The sequence below is a fragment of the Perognathus longimembris genome, chromosome 2 (genome assembly GCF_023159225.1).
Source record: "Perognathus longimembris pacificus isolate PPM17 chromosome 2, ASM2315922v1, whole genome shotgun sequence".
NCBI lineage: Eukaryota > Metazoa > Chordata > Mammalia > Rodentia > Heteromyidae > Perognathus > Perognathus longimembris.
The window spans coordinates 134,466,974-134,487,612 of NC_063162.1; the positions used below are offsets into that span (position 1 = coordinate 134,466,974).

The 20,639-nt window shown below is 43.6% G+C and overlaps 1 protein-coding gene and 1 long non-coding RNA gene across 2 annotated transcripts in view; both read left to right on the forward strand.

Annotated features, from left to right (window-relative positions):
- The first annotated feature begins 335 nt into the window (after positions 1 to 335).
- Snd1 (staphylococcal nuclease and tudor domain containing 1) overlaps positions 336 to 20,639 on the forward strand; it is a 437,644-nt gene continuing 417,340 nt past the window's right edge. The window contains exon 1 of the mRNA XM_048340172.1: positions 336 to 648. Within this exon, the coding sequence (XP_048196129.1) occupies positions 571 to 648 (78 nt within the window). The 5' untranslated portion in view covers positions 336 to 570. The remainder of the gene's footprint in view (positions 649 to 20,639) is intronic.
- On the forward strand, positions 5,222 to 16,636 carry LOC125347106. The gene is made up of 3 exons (XR_007210105.1): positions 5,222 to 5,535; positions 16,024 to 16,027; positions 16,626 to 16,636. It is a non-coding gene; the product is annotated as an uncharacterized LOC125347106 (long non-coding RNA).

Here is a 20,639-nt window from a genome sequence, read left to right on the forward strand (position 1 = left end):
ACCTCTTCGCCGATAGGGGCGGGGCGTAGGGGGCGGGGCATAAGGGGCGGGGCCTAGTGAGAGGGTGAGGTCGGGGCTCCCAGGTCCCTTCGCGCCCCGTGGCCAGATGCTGACGTGTCCTTTCCTTCCCACTACACCTCCCGACACCACCTCGTCGGCTGACCCGGAAGTCCCGCCTCAGAGTTAGTCCGTCACCGCAAATCAGCTCTTTCAGCGCTTCCTGGAGCTCCCCACCTTTTTGGAGACTAAGGGGCGGGGCTTCGTGGATAGGTTGCCTATTGGCTTGAGGTCCGGCGGGCTCTGTGCGCTAATTGGACGGAGGGCGGTGGCGCTCTGGCACGCTTGCGCGGCGAGTAGAACGTGTGGCGGCGGCGGAGATCGCGTCTCCTCTTTTGCTCCCAGTCCCGCTGCTGCTCCGGCGTGTGCCCGGGGAGTGTCCATCCCGTCCATCGCCCGCAGCCTGGTCGCCTGCCTGCCCCTCGCCTCGGCGCCCTCTCACCGACGCCGACACTCATCTTGACACTTCCAGCCAGGCCCTCCGCCCCGCTCGCTGCCTTTCCAGTTCCACACATGGCCTCCTCGGCGCAGAGCGGCGGCTCCTCCGGGGGACCCGCGGTCCCCACCGTGCAGCGGGGCATCGTCAAGATGGTGAGAGTGGGGCCCCGGACCCGGACCCCTCTGCCGCCTTGGAGCAGGAGTCAGTCCTTGACTCCTCTTCCTGTCCCGTCAGCCTGCATGGTCTCCTCTGCCCCCTTCCTCACTTTTCACTCACCCTTGGAATCCCCTCACTAGACCGAACCCCGTGCGAACCTCCTTTACTCTTTGCCTCCCGGACACACCTGGTCGTGGTGAGGAGGGGGGTCACAGTGATTTCCGTGGTCACAGCTTTACTTAGGATCTTCTCTAGCTGTTTACCAGGCCAGATCCAGTACAGATTTCATTAGCGGGGGAAATTCATGGATAGTTCGTCCCATCCCCCCCGCTTTGCTCAGTTTGACATTTGCTGAGCAGTTTGTAGTTTTCTGAGATTCTCACATTCTCTCTTCCCCGGAACCCTCGGAGTACTTGGCCGTCGTGAAGCTTCTTTCCACCGACGCTGAGTTTCTTAGTTACTCCCAAGTTTTCTCACTTTCTTCTGGCTCTTTTTCCAATCTCTTTCCCTCCATGTCTTGTGTCCAGTCCATAGGCCTGAGAACTCCTGATCTTTGTATACTTTCGGCTCTTAAATATTTAGGCCCTCAAGAATCTTAATTATCATTATAATTTCCTCAGCTCTTAAAGACACGGAGACAGGTTTAAGGAAGGCAAGTGACTTGCCTTAAGGGCACATGGTGATTTGGATTGGAGCCAAGACATGAGCTGCTCTTGTGTTCTGATTTCCAGTGTAGGCCTCTGAACACTATAGATTCTGCCTGATGGCATATACTTTTACGTTTGTTCTACGTTTTTGAGTTCTGAATTTAATTGTGCAAGGCTCCTAGTTCTGTGTGATAGTTTTATAGTATAAATCTGCTTTATCACCTGCCAGTTTTCCCTTAACTCTCCCAAATCTTAAAATCTGACAATCCTTGGTAGTTACCAGATTTTCTGGTTGCAATAAGTGTGAACATTCACATTTCATTTCGAACTGTGACTCTTGACTTTGCCATATGGAATGGCAAATATATCTTAAGATATTTTCTTCCGTAGTTCCATAGCTTTTGTTGCAGAAAGTTAAAAAAATTTGATTTTAATGCCCCTTTGTCTTTCATAGGATTAAAATGTTCTGCAGTTTGTGTGTGTGTGTGTGTGTGTGTGTGTGTGTGTGTGTGTGTATGTGTATAAATTCAATTTCAAGATTCATCCAGTTTTTACATATTCATTTCTTAGGTAATAATCTGTTGCCAGCTGAGATTCTTTTGATGTTCAGTATTGCCTTTTTATTCATACATATATAGCAGTCAGAATTGATTAGACACATAGAGGAGAAGGGAATTTCCAAGGCTGATATGTTCTTTTTTTTTAAGCCTGAAGTGGCTTCTGTATCATTAGTTTTTTCTCTGTATAGGTTATCCCTTCACCATAGGAATAAAGCACCACTTCCACTTGGCCATCTGGTATTGGGACTGTCAGTATGGGATAGTTTTTTTTCCATGCTGAGGTTTGATTTTTTTTTTGTTTTTTGTTTTTAAAGCAGTACACTTGAACAGCATCCCCTTCTCCCCCATCTCCCCTTTCTTCTTTTAAGATAGGGCCTCGCTATCTGCCCAGTCTGGCCTCTTTCTGGAGATATTGCTTCTTCCTCCCTTGTGAGGCTGGTATTACAGCCATCCACCACCCAAGGCTTGACTTTTTCTTAAAGCCCTTCTTTGTTGGATAGTGGTGGAATGTATATTTGTTTCTGCTAGTGCTGGAGACTTCCAGGACATCTGGATTCTATGAGGTGACTGCTGGTTTACAAATTACTACTCTTCCCTTCCCTCCATGGATATTAACTATCAGCAGTCACTTGTAAGTCATGTGTTCACCTGAGGTTTCTGTCCAAATTAACTCATTTATAATACCTAGTAGGTATCAAACTTGAGGTTTAGGAAGAATAGTTCTGATGGAATAGGTACCTTTTTTTATTGGTAATAAGGGGCAGGCAGACTTGAACTTGTGTCTCTCTGCTAGCACACAATCTTTAGAACATTCAGTGAGGCCTCTGACTCCAGGCTATTATTTTCTAACACAGAGGGTGGGGCCCGGGATGCATGGCCACAAATTACAGGAAAGTGAGGCTGACTATAATTGAGTTGAGGAAAGATTAGATGTTTCTCCTTGCCTTGTCCTAGAGCTGCTATTGTGGTAAGTGACTTCATTTGATGCTTGTGGTAGTTTGTGCAAAGGAGTGTTGTGTGGAAGACTTGGGTCTGGAAGGTGGCATTTTACAGTTCAGTGATTGGAACAGTGCATGGACAGCACCATTGCACCCTGACCACACTGCAGGGGGTGTGTGGGTGAGTTATGGGCAGCTGTTAGGGGAGGAAGGGACCAGCAGATTTGTGCAAGGCATAAAAGTCTTGTCCAAAATGAAAAATTGACCACTAGCAAATTGCTCTGTGAGAGGCTCCTCTGCTAAGCAAAGTTGTATTTTCCTGTAGAGTAATGGTTTCCCGTGGTACGAGGAAGTGCTTTGTAAGAACTCTACAAAGGAAGATGGAGCTCAATGGAAGGAAAGCAAGAGAGAAACACTTTAATGAACAGGAAGACAAAGGATGCTGTTTTTCTGTCTTTAGGAGAGGGCAGAAGTTGGAAGGCTGACTAAGCAGAGATGTGCCTTTCAGTGGGAGCCCTCAGATTCCTGTGGACTCAGGCTGAGCCAAGGGTCTGAAATGGTCGAGGGTTGAGGTTTTCTGTGGTGAGAAGGAATTGTCCTTTCTCTTTTTTTGGCAAAAGAAAGTGTTACAGGATTGTTGAAGGGCCACATTTGCCACGTTTCTTCTGGTTTTCTTCCTTGCTGTTTTGGCTTATGAATCCTGTGTTAGTCTTTCTTGTTTAGGGTTGGAGACAAAAAGTTGAAAACTAAGTTGTGAAAATCTTCCTTTCTCTCAGGGGTGTGTGTGTGTGTGTGTGTGTGTGTGTGTGTGTGTGTGTGTGTGTTTGATGGTAGTGGTTGTGTCTGCTACTGAGATTAGGGGGACAGAGTTGGTTCTGGAAAGGTCTAGGAGGACACAGTCATTTTCAAGCTGAAAGACCCAGTATGATGATGGAAACCAGAGAAGGATTTGCGTTTTCTGCGTAAGGGATGAGAGTAGCAGGGGTCGGGGTTTGGATAAGTAAACATCTTTGTCAAATCATCTTATTTTCTCAAACCTGTGAGACTCTGAGCTCTGGGCTTTTGAACAAGTCATTAGATGTTCTTTAGTTGCAACAAAATATTATCAACAGACCTTAAATGAACTCAGTTTTGGAGTATTTAGTATAAACTTTACTCACTCCAATTAGCAGCTACTTACAGATGGCTGTTTCCTCTAGTCTTACTAACCTGGTTTACTCTGTTTCTTCAGGATTTTTTTATTTTAACTTTCCCTTCAAATTTGTTATGTTTGCATGTCTTTTCAAGCAGGACACGCAGGAACAAATGGGTGGCTTTCGCAACTGCAGAGTGAATTGACCACATTCTCAAGTCTTCTGTGTATCTTAAAAGCAGCCAAGTAAATGACATATCTTGTGCTATGGAAGGATAGAGGGAACGAGACAAAGGCCAATCCCAGTTAGTTCTCACTCTCTCTTCCACCCTTCCATTGAACTGCCTCAGATGGGAAAGGGAACCTTCCCGTCTTCCTGGTTTTATACTAAAACAGTGGTTCTCATTGGGTGACTTAAGACCAAGGGATGCTTAAACTCAGGTCCTGAGCACCATCCCTGGCTTCCTTTTGCTCAAGGCTAGCACTCTACCACTTGAGCCACAGTGCCACTTCCGGCTTTTTCCTGTTTATGTGATGCTGAGGAATTGAACCCAGTACTTCATGAATGCTAGGCAAGCACTCTACTGCTAAGCCACATTCCCAGCCCCAAATTTCTAAATCCTCCTACAATTTAATTTGTTTCTTAGGTGTCTGAACTAAGGAATCAGTGTCCATGTGCAGTTCCATGTGCAGTTAATTTATGCAGGGGAAAAAATTTTGCTATGCCTCTAAAAATACCCTTACACTAGCATTCATATGGATAAAGTAGTGGAAAGACACTATTTTAGAGAAAAGTCCATTTACACAAAAGACTCAGAAAAGTTAGTAATTTTTCTCCAGTTATTTACTTATTTATTGTGCTTTCATCCAACTTTTTGTCTAGTTAATTGTAGATAAAGCCTAACAGACTTTTCTTTCTTCCAGTCTTGGGGTCTCAGGGACTGGGCACTGTCCCTGAGCTTCTTTTGCTTAAGGCTAGCACTCTACCACTTGAGCCACAGCGCCACTTCCATTTTTTCCTGTGTTTTTTTTTCCCCACAGCGCCACTTCTGGTTGTTAATATGGTACTGAGAATCGAACCCAGGGCTTCATGCATGCTAGGCAAGCATTCTACCACTAAGCCACATTCCAAGTCCCTAGCAGACTGCCTTGATTGGCTTTGGACTGTGATCCTCTGGGTTTTGGTAACTAGAATTATAGGCCTGAGCCATCAATGCTCAGCTTCAGTTTTTAAAAATAAAATTATTTCAAAAAGTTTTTTACACTACTACAATAACTATACATAAGGAAAGTTACTAATGTCATAAACATGATCTAAGACTAAATTTAGGGGAAACAATGCAATCACTTTGGCAGTAGGTTTATTCTTTGGATATAATCATTTCTCAAACTTATGCTTTATTATTTTTGAACTGTTCTAAAGTTCATGAGAAAGACTCAGTTGAAATAAAAATGCTGATAATCCAAAGTAAAAAAAAAAATTTATAGTAGCTCTTTTGGTTCTTCAAGTACAGTATCCCATGTAATAGATACTGTAGACTTTTGTCCTATAGACTTAAGTAGGCATGGCAGCTTTCAGTCAAGAGAGTAAGTACAGGAACATTAAGTTTAAAATGCAAAAAGGGCTTTTTGTCATTTTCTGTGAACAGAAACCATCCCTTGGGCTCTAGGTATGCTAACAGTAGTAACTAGTGAAATAGAAGCATCTGTAGTCATATAGTCATAATTTCCTTTCGTTACTGAACACATACTTATTGATTGTGTCTGTCTGGGCACTGGAGAAATTGAAGTAGAAAAGCAGACCAGGTTTCTTTCCTTAAGGTGAATGGAGGAGCCTTGTTCACAGTGAAATGGGTGTGAGCACAGAAAAAAACAGTGATTTCACACAGACTAGGACAGAATGGTTGGGAGTGAAGGAGAGGCTGATTCTTCAGGGCTGGGGGCCTCAAGAAATGATTTGACAGACATTTATGCTCCTCATATGCGTCTCTGTTTGTGCCCATCTTGATACTTTTGTGTGGCTTGTGAATGATGTGTTAGTATCCAAATGATCTCTTGGCAGAGGAGAGGTTCCTTGCCCTTGCCAGTTTAGAAACTGTTTAGAAAAGAATTCTCTCAGAAGATGGCATTTGCCCTGAGATCTGATGAACATCAAAGAGCCAGCAAGATGGGAAGTGTGTTTCTGGCAGAGAGAACAGCAAGTGTGAAGCTCCTGGGGTTTCCATTGATAAATTTTTTTCAGTTAAAAAAAAATAGTAGTGCTTCAGTTTCTTCAAGTTCAGTATCCTACATAAATGGTATATAGGTTAAGCTGAGTTATTATGTAACATGCGTTTAAGGGTGATAAAAGGAAGAGAGGCTGTAGAGGTAGTCATTGTTCTGGTATCCTAGTGAGATCAATAGCTGACATTCAATCCATTGAATAAATGTAAAGAATGGGAGACTACTAAAATATACCTGCCCTAGTCATGTTTCTTAGAGGAGCAAGACTAAGGTTTTCTGACTGAGTCCTGTGTGTTCTCCAGTCACTGGCTTCCAACGAAGGGGATGCATATGAAATGTCAGTACCCAGAGTTCATAGGATCTGTAACTGTTCATTCTTGACTAGCATTTTGGTAGTGCATGGAACTTAATGCTGCTCCAGACCTCTGGCAGTGCTTTTCAGCCTAGCAAACTTTAGCTCTCAGAGTTGGTGAAAAGCAAAGGTGCAAGCTTCAGAGCTCAAACCAATGGTCAGGGCAGAAGAGGTTCAAGCGTAACTCAGTTAGCATGGCTGGGGGCTTCAGAGGACAGCGACCAGTGCTGGTGATAAGTGGCCATGAAGTCTTATTTCCCAGCTTACTGCGAGGGGGAAATGTGGAAAATGAGAAGTGGTTAGTTTCCAGTTGTAGGTTCGAGAGAGAAAACTACCAGGTTTTTGAATTCAGGTAGAAAATTCTTCCTTTTTCTCCTTTTTCTTTTTGTGCCAGTACTAGGACTTTGTTTATTTGTTTTGTTTTTGTTGTCAGTCCTGGGGCGTGGACTCAGGGCCTGAGCACTGTCCCTGGCTTCTTTTTGCTCAAGGCTAGCACTCTACCTCTTGATCCACAGCGCCACTTCCGGCTTTTTTCTACATATGTGGTGCTGAGGAATCGAACTCAGGGGTTCATGTATACGAGGCGAGCATTTTACCACTAGGCCATATTCCCAGCCCCCGCAGTACTAGGACTTTGAAATCAGGGTCTGGGCCCTGTCCCTTAGCTTTATCACTTAAGCTATAGCTTCACTTTTGTCTTTATGGTGTTAGATATAAGAGTCTCAGAGTTGTAGGCCTAGATTGGCTTCAAACCATGATTCTCAGGTCACTGCCTTAGTAGTTAGGATTACGAATGTGAGCTATCAGTGCCTTATCAGATAGAAAATTTCTGCACCCTCCTCTGTACCTGCTTCTCAGCCTAGACCAGCTGCCCAGGTGTTAAGAGTTAGTAAGTAAACAAGGGTACAGTAGAACTTTTGGGGATCTGGTCTTTGAAATTCTTTCACTTCTCCAAGAAGAGCTTAGCTTAATTCTGGGCCTTCTCAAGGAAAATGAATGAAAGCCAGACCTCTGAATCTTTTCTTCTTACTTACAGCTAGAGATGGATGGATACACACCGGGTTTCTGTTGTTACTTCCCCTCTTGGGAGAGTGACATATGCTTTTTGTTTTTGCAGTACAAACTGATGTGGAATCACAGGTTGTGAGCATTTGATGCAGATGGAGTGTTGTGGGATTTCAGTCACTTTCAGTGAGACTCAGTAGGATAAATTAATGTTATGTTTTTCTCACTTAGCTCTAATGTTTAAGAAAAAAAATGAACAGTAGTCTAATTTGACTATTTTTTTTTCAAATTAGGAAGTTAAGCACCTTCAAGGAAAAACTAATGAATTGAGGGGATTTAGAGAATCATTCCCTCTATCATTTGAATTGCTCCTTAGCCCAGCTTGCTGTAGGTTTTAGGTAGGGTCTTACATTTTGCCTGGTGTCAGTCTTGGACTGCAGTCCTACCTATGCTTGCATAGTTGGATGAACCATCATGCCAGCCTTATTTGTTGAGATGGCATTTTGCTAATTCTTTCCCCAGACTAGCCTTGCACCTGGATCTTTCCTGTCTCTGCCTCTTGAATAGTTGGCATTCCAGGCATGAGCAAATAAATCTAAGTTATTAACACTGAAGCAGTGTGGCAGAGAGGAACATTTTGGTCCGGATGCTGTTGTTCTCCCATCTGGGTGATGTGTTGGCTAAGATCATCTACTTTGAACTCAATTTTTGTGTACAGTGTTGCAGTTCAACTCCTTATCTCCAAGCATCTTGTGGTCCTATAAGGCTGTGGTTACATAAGAAACCCTGTATTATATTTCTTCTAGGCATGCTGAAACAAAGCTGAGAAATCACAAGCTTTATGGCAGACTTAATTCCAAAGTGCTCTGTGTCTTGCATTCTCTCTCTCCTTTCCCCCCTATTTTGGTGAAGGGGTATGGTTTTCCCCTTTGGAAGACTAGAGAGAATGTAGATTTGACTAAGTGATTAGATGGTGAGTGAGTGGAAGGTGGATAGAAATAAGGGAACTCTGGTTTCTTTTTAGGAATGGATATAAAATAGTGCAAGTGGTTGCTTAAGACTCAGAGGAAGGTGGTGCTTTTGGGTTTTTCAGATTGGATCTTGTGCTTTTTTCCCCAGTCTATCTCCTAATGTCTTTTGCATAGCTGTGATTATAGGTACCTGCCACCATAACCTGGTTGTTGAGTTGGGGGTTGGGTTAACTTTTTTGCTTGAGCTGACTTTGAACTTGAATCCTTCTGATGTCTGCTTCCTGGGTAGCTGGGATTACAGGTGTGTACCATCATATCCAGCCTCAGGGGCCATCTTAATTTTTTGAAATGCTTGGTGTTGAATCCAAGGGTGTTGAACAGCTAGGCAAGTCCTTTACCAATCAGCTACATCCCCAGCCCATCTTAATCTGTTCTTGGTACTTCCTCATATGGTTTCTTAAGTTTATTATTACTATTTTGTCTCCCTTGAATCCTTTCTAAAATTAGATTTAGAACCAGACTGAAAATCCCAGAGACTTCCCAAATAGGTCATTGCATCAGACTGACTACCTGGAAGACCTTTCAGAGGCACTGAATTAGAATCCCAGGGAGTGGCCTGGAGCCTGTCTGTAGTTTTGGAAAAGTCCTTCCTAAGTGATTCGGGAAGCCTGTTTGGAATCTCTATGAACTGATTTTGAGATCTACTGATTTTGTCAGACTTTTTTTTTTTTTTTTTTTGGTCGGTCATGGAGCTTGAACTCAGGACCTGGGTGCTGTCCCTGAGCTTTCTTGCTCAAGGTTAGCATTCTACCACTTTGAGTCACAGTGCTACTTCTGGTTTTCAGGTGGTTAATTGGAGACAAGAGTTTCACACACTTTCCTGCCTGGGCTGGTTTTGAACTGTGATCCTCAGATCTCAGCCTCTTGAGTAGCTAAGATTACAGGGGTGAGCCACGGGTACCCAGCTTTGTCTGAATCTTGTAAGAAGGTAGAGGACTAGATGTGCAGTGAGGTGTGTGTGTGCATCGGGGTGTGTGTGCCACGGCTCATGAGGGGAGGACAGCAGACTCTGGCATTTGTCTTCATGGTTCCCAGGACACTGCATTGATTTTAATTAGTGGTTCAATTCAGGACTAGCGTCCTCAGGTTCTGTTTCCAATGCCTAGGTTCTTGTTCCTGGGTCATAAGTGACAGCTGTGAAGTTGTTTTAGATGTCTGACTTAGGCCATATGCTCCTTTTAACACTCGTCTGCCACTTTCCCTTGTGTTTGCATAGATTCCCAAGATCTTCTTATGATTTGGCACCAATAATTGGCACATTATTGCTGTGGAAGTTTTCTGTGTCATTTGTAAATACGAAGACTAAGCTCCATATTCTGTGTTCTTGGAATCCTGAGTACACTGATACTTGGACTTCTTGCTCTGAGTATTTAGAGCTATGCTGTTCCCATTTATAAAGCACCATTCTTAAGAAGAATAATACCCCCCCCCCCAAGTATTCTACTCAGTGATCTTAGTTTTTATTCTACCAGCTTATCTAACATATCAATTAAATTTTCTGGGCATTATCAGATTTTTCCTTCTGGTTAGAGATCACATTTTCAGTTTCTGTGGTGGCCTTTCCTCATTTGATGAACAGTTTCCATTTCATTCTGGAATTTCTTCCTAATGTTCAGGTGGATGATACCCAATATTAGTAAACTTTTTTGTTTGTTTTTGCCAATTCCAAGGGCATGATAGGAGATATCCTCTGTAACTTTCTTCTGCTGGCCTCAAACTGTAGTTATGATTTTAGCTCACTCAGTAACCAGAACTCCATAGTTTTGATGTTTATCCATTTTACTTTCATTACTTGTTGGCTCGTCATGATTCTGAACTGACAGACTTTCTTTTTTTTTTTTTTTGGCCAGTCCTGGGCCTTGGACTCAGGGCCTGAGCACTGTCCCTGGCTTCCTTTTTGCTCAAGGCTAGCACTCTGCCACTTGAGCCACAGCGCCACTTCTGGCCGTTTTCTGTATATGTGGTGCTGGGGAATCGAACCCAGGGCCTCATGTATACGAGGCAAGCTCTCTTGCCACTAGGCCATATCCCCAGCCCCTGAAAGACTTTCTTTATAAATAAGTTTTACTCTTTTGCAGTACTAGAGTTTAGACCCAGGACCTTGAGTATTCTGTGCATAAACTTAATACAGCTTAACATCTTGTTTCCTGTTAATGTATTTTTTTTTTGGCCAGTCCTGGGGCTTGGACTCAGGGCCTGAGCACTGTCCCTGGCTTCTTTCCGCTCAAGGCTAGCACTCTACCACTTGAGCCACAGCGCCACTTCTGGCTGTTTTCTGTGTATGTGGTGCTGGGAATTGAACCCAGGGCTTCATGTATACGAGGCAAGCACTCTTGCCACTAGGCCATATCCCCAGCCCCTGTTAATGTATTCTTACGTGTGGTGTTTTAGCAGGTCAGGTGGGCCTTTAGGGGCTGTAACTTACCTGTTTCTCTGGATTCTAGATAACTCTATGACAAGGGATATTTAGGACTACCTGAGGCATAGGTGATGGGCAAAAGAGAGAGGGAAAGTCATTTGAGAAATCTGACTTTCTATTTGGTAGGGGCATAGCTCCTTTTTTTTCTCTGTCTTGGATAAGCAGGTGTGGTACTGTGTGTGGACTGTGACGAGAGATACATGTTTAGTCTTCCTGGCACTGAGCCTGTAACACCTTGTAGTTTCCCAAAGGATGAGATGATGATGTTGAGCATCTTCGTTCTCTATCAGGAGGAGCCCCTTTTGGTCACACCTGAGTTTGGGTTCATAGATGACTTTGGAAAGCTCAGAGGATGGGGCTGCTTGTCAGAGTATTGAAAATTCCAAAGTATTAGAATTTTCAGTCTCACTTAGCTCAGTCTAGCTGGAGAGAAGACCCCATGTAGAAGAGAAGGGCTGTCATCGACTGGGCTCTGTCACTACCAGCAAGTGATTTTATGAACCCTGCCTACAGAATGGAACCTTGCCTCCCCATTCTGGGACATTTGAGGGAGAACACATTGTGAGGAGGGCTAGAAAGGATGCCCAGAGAGGGAGAGGACATTGAAGCTTTGCATCCTATCCTTCAGACCTTCCTCTGTATGTCATTTGTTCCATCTGGCTGAGTGAAATTCTTTCCAGAGTTTGGGGAGTTCTTTTAGCTGAGAAGAAAGTTCTAACAGCAGATGTGTGTAGCAGGTGAGTCACAAGAGAGCCTGGAAGCTGAAGTGGAGGTCTGAAGCAGCTCTGCTAGTAACTTCTTTTTTTTTTTTTTTTTTTACATTCGTGGGGCTTGAACTCTGGGCCTGGGTGCTGTCCCTGAGCTCTTCAGCTCTACCACTTGAGCCATGGCGCCACTTCTGGTTTTCTGGTAGTGAATTAGAGATAAGAATCTCATGGAATTTCCTGCCCCAGCTGGATTTTAACTGCGATCCTCAGATCCCAGTCTTCTGAGTAGCTAGGATTATAGGTGTGAGTCATAGTCACCCATCCGGTTGCTAATAACTCTTGAGGACATCTGAACTTAGGAATAGGGTGTTTCAAGCAGGGGATCTGCTCTGCAGCTTTTCAGGTGGGAGCAGTGTCTGACACAGCTGACGGGTTGGTTCCCCTAATCTTCCAGGCTGTGTATATGTGCAGCTACCATGTTTTTTGGCAACTTTTAATGAGGTAATCATTATTATTTAATAACCAGCTGTTCTTAAGTTTTTAAAATAATTTTATTTTTAAAAGCAACTTAATTTTACTAGTGAAAGTAGAAAATCATGTTAAGGAACTAGGGGTCTTGTGGTGGAGGAGGGGTAGGTTTAGAGATTGAAGTCCCCTGTATCTCCAGGAGGATGAGTGGCGATTTGTAACTAAGGAGCAGGTCATAAACTGGAAGATGATTAAGAAGAAAGATGAGAGATAAGGGAGTTCTGACCAAGTACCCCACTATGGCTGTAGGCATGGGGGTTATGAGCATAAGGGGTTGTGGGATTTCCCTGAACTCAGCAGATGAGGGCAACTTGGCTAAAATGTAACGGTAGCTGGGAGTCTTTTAATAGAGAAAGGAAAATGAAATGACCATCTATTTGTTTCCAGTCTCTGGAACACATGAATGTAATATTGGTGAGCTTTTTAGCCTTCTGAACTGTTTTCAGGAGACAAAACAGTGTCTTATAGTATTTAATACCAGGAACGTTTTAATTTGGGGCAACAATCTAAAACAATCATTGTGCCAAGTGCAACTTATTTTGTGTAGATATTAGGAAAGTGTTCTTGGTCTTAATGAGTAAAATTGTGTGTTCTCCTCCCTGTGTGGAATGCGAGGTGGAAGGGAGATTGCTGGCTGTGTCCTGGGCCCCTCCGAGATCTCTTACTCTGCACGTTTATTACTTACATTGCTGCTCTGGGCAGATGAGCTCCTCCCAGCCCAAGGCTGATCCTCTCTGGTGAGAGCTTTAGTCTTCTGAGACTTCGTGGGCACCGCTAGGGTGCAGGCCCACTCCTGGTGAAGCCACGCTGCCTTGTACCTCAGTGTTAGCCTGGCAGTTTGTGAGGAAAGTTCAGTTGCTTGCTTTCTGTGGTTCATGGGAGTTCTCGCATTGGTGCTGGTAATGAAAAGCTTCTCAAAGAAGCTGAGGGGCAATGGAGAAGGAATAATAAGCTCTGGATGCAGATGATCTGAGGACAAAGAACTCAGCAAAGAGATTTTTTGGAAGTGGTTGACAGCACAGGACTAAGCTTAGCAAAGATGCCCTAGGAGCCTGAGCCTTCCATAAACTGTCATTTGATGTTTCTCTGCTTTATGTGCTAAAGAACTGAATTGCTTTGTGATATGTTAGAGGGAATTCCCCCTCCATCCTCTCAAAAAGTAAAGTAATCTCAGGGCTGGATTTAAGCAGTAACATAGAAAGTAGAGCAGTGTGGGTATTTTACAAAAATGGATGCATTGTCTTTGCTATGGGTAGTACTTGTAGATGGATTGTCACAGGCATGGAGCGCTAATAGCTTTGTATGAGAACTTCCTAGGAAGCTGCAGATGTGCATGCTGCTATGGAGGGTAGCTGGGCTGGGACGAACATCACTGTGTGTGTATGGGGGTGGGGGGATGAGCAGCAGTTCAACACTGTTAGCCTTGTTTCCTGACTGGAGCATCAACCTCCATTCCTTTATAAATGTCTCTCTAGGACTTTCAGGGGTAAGAAGAATCCTGGCATACTATGCAAATTCCACAGTGAAAAGTCTTGGAAATGTCTATGGTAGATTTGTGATGTACACTTAATTTTGACATCTGAAATTAACTGTCCGCCTCTCAAAGAGGGACAGCTTCCAAACAAGCCTAGAAATGAATTGAAGAAATTAATCCTTTCCTTGGGTAACATGCATGTTGATGTACTTCCTTCAGTTTCTGCACATATACCAAAATAAACATTTGGCATTCTTCAGAGCTGACTCACGGAGTAATAGTAAACATTTATGCTCAGTACTCTAGCATCCCTATTGCCATACTTGAGCCTTAAGAAACAAGGTACACATGACATTACAGAAACAAACCCAGTGAATATCAAGCACGTACTGTCATTTGCCTATGATACTTCAAGGCACTTTCATTTAACTGTATCTGCTGAAGACTCCCTCCCAACTTATCATTTGATTACTGTTGCATGTTTTGTACAGGACACTTTGCTCTGGGACACAGCTCTGGCAGTGCTGTGGCTGTGGTAGGGAGATGCCAGTGGCTTGGAAGGCAGTAGTTGCTCCTCCCCTCCCCCATACTCCTATCCGGAGCTCTGGCTGCACTTCTGTCCTGGCACTGGGCATTGGAGTTGGGGAGACAGCTAAAGGAAGCGGGGCTGGACATAGGATCTAGGACCTGAGCAACCCTGGAATGGCATTCCAGACTGCTTCACCTGTTTTGGCTCCTGTTCCACCTCTGTCTGCCCCAAAGTCAGAGTTTCTTCCGTTACTAGGAATACTTTTTTTCTTGACAGTTGTAACTGTTGTTTTTGGAATTGCCTCTTGTACCTGGTGATGCTAGCACAGAATTCTGACAGAATTAAATGCTTAGCGTTTGCTACACTTGTGCTCACCTGAAATTCATTCTGAAATAGTGGGCATATGTTCAAAATCTGTGTGAGCAAAAGTTACTATTCGAAATCCCCAAATAGGCTGAAGCCCGGTACTGTGAAACAAGAAACATGTTTTTGCTCTACTTTCTTCTTTTTTTTTTTTGTCAGTCCTCAGGCTTGAACTCAGGGCTTGAGCACTGTCCCTGGCTTCTCTTTGATCAAGGCTAGCACTCTGCCAACTTGAGCCACAGTTGCTGTTTCAGGCCTTTTCTATATATGTGGTGGTGAGGAATTGAACCTAGGGCTTCATGTATATGAGGCAAGCACTCTTGCCTCTAGGCCATATTCCCAGCCCTCTTACTTTATTCTTAAGAGTGTGCCTAAGAGTGAGCGCTTCTGCAGCCTTATGTGGGAGTTTCACAAACAGCAAGCTCTTCCACCCACATCAAGAGGGCAGCTCATAATTATTCTCACACTGTCTTACCATCAGGTGTCAGGTCCCATTGGACTCAATCCACTTCACAGAAGAGTCTCAAGTCCCAACTTGTGACCTGTGTCTCTGACTGAACAGCTAAAATCAGGGGAGTCCCTTCCCCACTAAGGCTCAGCAATTTGCTAGCTGTGTCATAGAACACTTGACTCCCATACACTGGCCTTTTCCTTTTTTATATTGGAAATAGGGCTCAAACTTACAGCATGGTTGCTCTTCCTGAGCTTTTGTGCTCAAGGCTATTGCTCTACCACTTGAGCCATACCCCAATCTCTCTTTTTTATGTTGGTTGTTTTTTTTTTTTTGGCCAGTCCTGGGCCTTGGACTCAGGGCCTGAGCACTGTCCCTGGCTTCTTCCCGCTCAAGGCGAGCACTCTGCCACTTGAGCCACAGCGCCGCTTCTGGCCGTTTTCTGTATATGTGGTGCTGGGGAATCGAACGTAGGGCCTCGTGTATCCGAGGCAGGCACTCTTGCCACTAGGCTATATCCCCAGCCCTATGTTGGTTGTTTTTGAGGTAGGGTCTTGATTTATACCTAGTCCAGCCAGGGCTGTGATCTTCCTCCTGAGATTCTGTGTATCATTGGGGACAGTTGTGTCCTGTATCCAACCATTGTGCTGTCCTGGAAGCCGGGATCATTGAATCCAGCCATTAGTTGAGTCTTCGAGCTTTCATGCCCAGGCCTGCCTTGAACCATGCTACCCTAGTGTCTCCATGTTTAACAATTTGTATAGTGGCCTGGCATGGTGATACTTGAGTCCAGCAGTTGGCAGCACAGAGTCATAAAAGTATTTGGGCTCAGGGTCTTCTGTTGTTAACCTCACAGTGATGGGATACAGGAGCTGAAGGAATGAGAACAGACAGAGAGGAGAGTAAAGCAAAGGAGAGTAAAGCAAATGGGGAACCGAGGGTCAAGACTCACTGGTTCTTGGACCCTGAGCTCCCATAAGCAAACCTATTTATTTAGTTCAGTATAGGGAAGGTTAGTACAGGTACAGAAAAGAAGGTAGCAATCTATATTGTGGTTACAATCAGTAACATGAGACACAGTTTGTATACATAATAATAGTTGATTCCCTTATTGTTAGGGAGCAGAAGGAAGTGGTGAACATTTAAGGGGAACACAAACATTCCTCATATTCCCAATGTTTGAAGCTTTATAGGGTCCAAACAACTCTAACTTAAACATTATAGGGTCCAGTTAATAGTAACTTACGCATTTGTTTTTCCTTATCTGTTTGACCTTTCCAGGGTCCAGTTCTCAGCCTTCTGAGTACTTACAAGGTGCCATTCCAACTCTTAACCCTTTCCTGTTCTTACAGCTTGGCCTCAGACTTCCTTACTGTTTTGTGCTTGCTAGGCAGGTGCTCTACCACCCCACCCTCCTCCCCCAGCCCTTTAGTTATTTTTCAAACAAAGTCTTGCATCTTTGAGCTAGGCCATCCTACCTATGGCCTCCTATGTAGCACCATCATACCTGGCTTATTTGTTGAGATTGGTTGGGTTAACTTTTTTGCCTGGGTTGTCTTTGACCACTGTCCTCCCAATCTCTGCCTCCTTAGTAGCTGGGATTATAGGAATGAGCTACTGTACCTGGTCCTTAACTATTTTTTTTATTGTTACTATAAAGCTGATATACAAAGAGGTTACATTTACATAAGTCAGGCAATGAGTACATTTCTTTTTGACAGTGTCACCCCTTTCCTTTGACTTTCTCAGTTTCTTTTCCTTTTTATATAGACCTTGATCACTACCCACCCTTTCTCAGGTTAGTGGATGGGATTGAAAGTTCCAGCCCTGTAATCATTTATTCTGGCTGATTGGGGCATCTTCAGGCCATTTAAGCCCTGACCCTAGTAACCTCATAAGCCCAAACTCAAGATGTGTCATAGGGCTCCATGAATGACAAAAGTCAAACAGTAAACTCCAGCATTTCTAAGACATACAAATGAAGACCAAATGTATTTTACATGATACCATATTCTAGTGGCACCAAATCTTTGCTCTGGGATGCCAGTCTATCATGATTTAGTAGGCACTAATTCAGTCAGGCCTTAGTACTCAGAAGACCAGTCCCTTACAATTCTAACATTATTATTATTATTTTGCTGGTTCTGGGACTTGAATGTAGGTCCTGGGTGCTGTCCCTGAGCTTCTTTTGCTTAAGGCTAGTGCTCTACCCCTCTTAGCCACAATGCCACTTCTGGCTTTTTCTGAGTAGCTTATTGGAGATAAAGAGTCACATGCCTCTCCTGCCCTGACTGGCTTCAAGACATGATCCTCAGATCTCAGCCTCCTGACTAGCTAGGATTACAGGTGTGAGACAATGTGCCTAGTCTTCTAACATTGTTTTGAACAGGCACATGTCTGTAACATACATGTTTGCACATATATTACTTACAGTAGACCTGCACATCAGAGTCAGTCTAGATTTGATGTTTTAGGCTGCGTTATAATCTATTATGTAAAATACAGTATTAATTTTCTCCAACTGGAATCTGCAGGTGGAGAGGCAGGATTTGCTTTTGTGCCTATCAGAGAGTCTCTGATTGAGGGTTTCCTTTCCTCCAATCACCTCCCTTCCCTGCCATTGTGTTCTTTGCCCATCTACCTCCATTCTCCATGATCTGCTTTTCCAGAGATAGAAGGGTTTTGGTACTTAGATTTGTTTTTATTACCATGGTATTTGGATATAGGCTTTGGGATATAAATCTACCAAGAGATTCTTATCTGTTAATCAAGAACAAATATAGGAATCATGGAGAATATTATCATAGAAGAGATGACAGCATTGGCTCAAAGCATCAGCACCCCTTTGGGGGATATGGGAAGTGACTGAGGAAAGTGGGAAGACAATTGAATATTGAACAGTTAATTAGGAGATTCTCTAAAGTGGTCAGGGATATAGATTTGAGTGGTTTCTCTTGAGAGTAGAGCAGGTTTGACAGCTCATAGGAAGTAATCAATTCAGTGGTTAGAAATGAATTAGGCAAGACATTCTTGAGGGAGGTTAGCAAGGGAAATTTGACACCTGAAGTGGTCTGGAGAGAATGTTGGCAGAAGTATGAACATGAAGTTCCTTGGGGAGCACACAGCCATGCTGAAGAAAGTTGGATGTGTGAAGGCTGGGCAAGGTATTGTACTCTGGAAATGGGGGATCCAGGTGAGGGGAAGAAGGATGGGGGTTTCTGAACGAAGCAGCTATGATTGTTGCATGTGCTTGGGCTTCTATTCTATAAATATCCCTTAAGCTTATGAGCATCTTAAGGTTTATAATTTCTCTGTCCAAAGTCTAGCACTATACCTGATATATAGTAGGGCTATTCGTTTAATAAAAAAGCAACAAAACAAAACAAAACAAAAAACCCACAACGATGGAATCTGTAATTTTGTTCTGGGCTCTGGGCCACTGTAAGATAAGATACCTTTCTTTGCTTTTATAGAGCTTACAGCCAGAGAGGAAGACTGACTCTAAATATTTGTACTGATTGCATGCTGCAGTGAGTTGTGTGGGGAGGTGTGGTGTCGGATTTTGGAGAGCAGGGCAACTAGCAGGCTCTCTAGATGAGGAGGGCCTCTTTGGGAACCAAGTTTAAGCTGAATTTGCTGGTGAGCATAGGTTTCTGAGCCAGGTGGTGGAGTTGGGAGTAGAATCCAGGAAAATGGATAGCACCTGTCAGACTTTATTGTATATGCCACTCAGTTACTTGAGAATCTCATTACAATACAGATTTCCATTCCTTAGGTTTGGCTAGAGTGTGAGGGTCTGTCTGCTTTGCTCACCAACTCCAGTGCTTGCTGGTCTGTAACTTCCCTTAGCGGCTCCCTGTGTGTCTTAGCTTCTGTCTTTCCTGTCCTTTAGCTGCTGTTGGAAAATGGTGGGGTTCAGCTGATTGGCCAGTAACTTAACTGTTCAGTGCTTTCAAACTAGTCAGCAGTAGAGACTTGGTGCCCTCCATGTGAAACGGAGGCCTTGCACTGTGATGGACTTGGCCTGCATTGTAGAGAAGGCCAGAGATGCAGGAACAGAAAAGAAAACCCCGTTAAGAGTTGGGGGTGGAGGTGGGCTGGGGAGGTGGACATTAGTGGAGAGTGCTTGCCTAACATATATAAGGTCTATGTTTTGTTCCTGGCACTGCAAAGGAAACATCTAGTTGCATTGTAAATTATCAGAGAATTTCTCTTGGTCTTTTCCAAACATCTTTCTCTTCTAGGTTAGCAAGGAGGACCCAGGCCTTGTTCTTGGTGATCTGATTCCTTCCTGATCATAAAGTAGCAGCTCATAGTGTGATAAGGGCTGGCACCAAGATTGCAAATCCCTACACAATGTTCTTTCCTTTTACAGAAAGTTCTCAATTACTAGTACTCTAAACTTGATCAATCTTCTCCAAAATTTGTATAATTAAGGAATTTCTGGCTTTAAAAAAAAGTATACAACCTGTATGGATAACCCCACCAGATAACTGGCATAGAAAGAGAAGGAGCTCTCCACAAGGCTCTGGGTCTTACTTGGGTAGAGTCTTAGATAGTATATTCAGAGAAGGTTGAAATTCTGTGGTTTGAAAGTATCTAGCATTTGATTTAATTGGAAAAGGCATGAAGGGTAGGGGCCATGTAACTCAGTTTTGTCTGTGTGTATGAGTGGTATGTGACGTTATCAGTGTGGTATGTATGAGGTAGGTGGAGGGAAGGAGAGCGGAGATAGGAGTCAGATGGTCAGACCCACCAGTAAATTCTAGTTCTCATGATTTGTTTCTTCATTGGTTAGTACCTTAGATGGTGTTTCTTTTAAATTTTTGTTTGTTTGTTTTTTTGGTCCGTCTTGGGGCTTGAACTTTGGTCCTGGGCACTATCCCTGAGCTCTTCAGCTCAAGGTTAGTGCTCTACCACTTGAGCCACAGTCCCACTTACAGTTTTCTGGTGGTTGATTGGAGATAGGAGTCTCATGGACTTTCCCGCCTGGGCTGGCCTTGAACCAAGATACTTAGATCTCAGCTTCCTGAGTAGCTAGGATTGCAGGCATGAGCCACCAGGGTCTGGCTTTTAACTTTATTTTGAAACATTTTCAAACTTGGAGAAGAGTTGCATGAATAGTAGGATTAACTCCTGTGTCCACTTTTGCTATATTGCCATCATTTCTGTATTTATTATGCAGTCATTATTTATGCTATATAAATTTTGTCAAGTTGCAAACACTTCATGAATACTGAAATTTTGCTGTAATATAAGGACTGGGTTCCTTTGGACTACTTACAGAATTGCCTTGAAAAATCAAGGTTATTTTTCCACATGACCATGATATAACCATGAAGGTCAAAGATGGATACATGGACATGGGGCTGCCATCAAATTCAGACTTCCTTCAAGACTTTGCCAGGTACCTTAATAATAGTGTCCTTCAAGGTTACAGGATCCAGTCCAGGGTCATCCTTGGTTTTCATAGGAATAATTCTCTACTTGTTCCTTGATGACCTTGACATTTCCCAAGAATTACTGGCCAGTTACTTTGTAGCATGATCCTCAGTATTATGTGTCTTGCTTCCTCATGAAGAAACTGGGACTTTTTTTGTGTATGTGACAGTACATGGGCTTGAACTC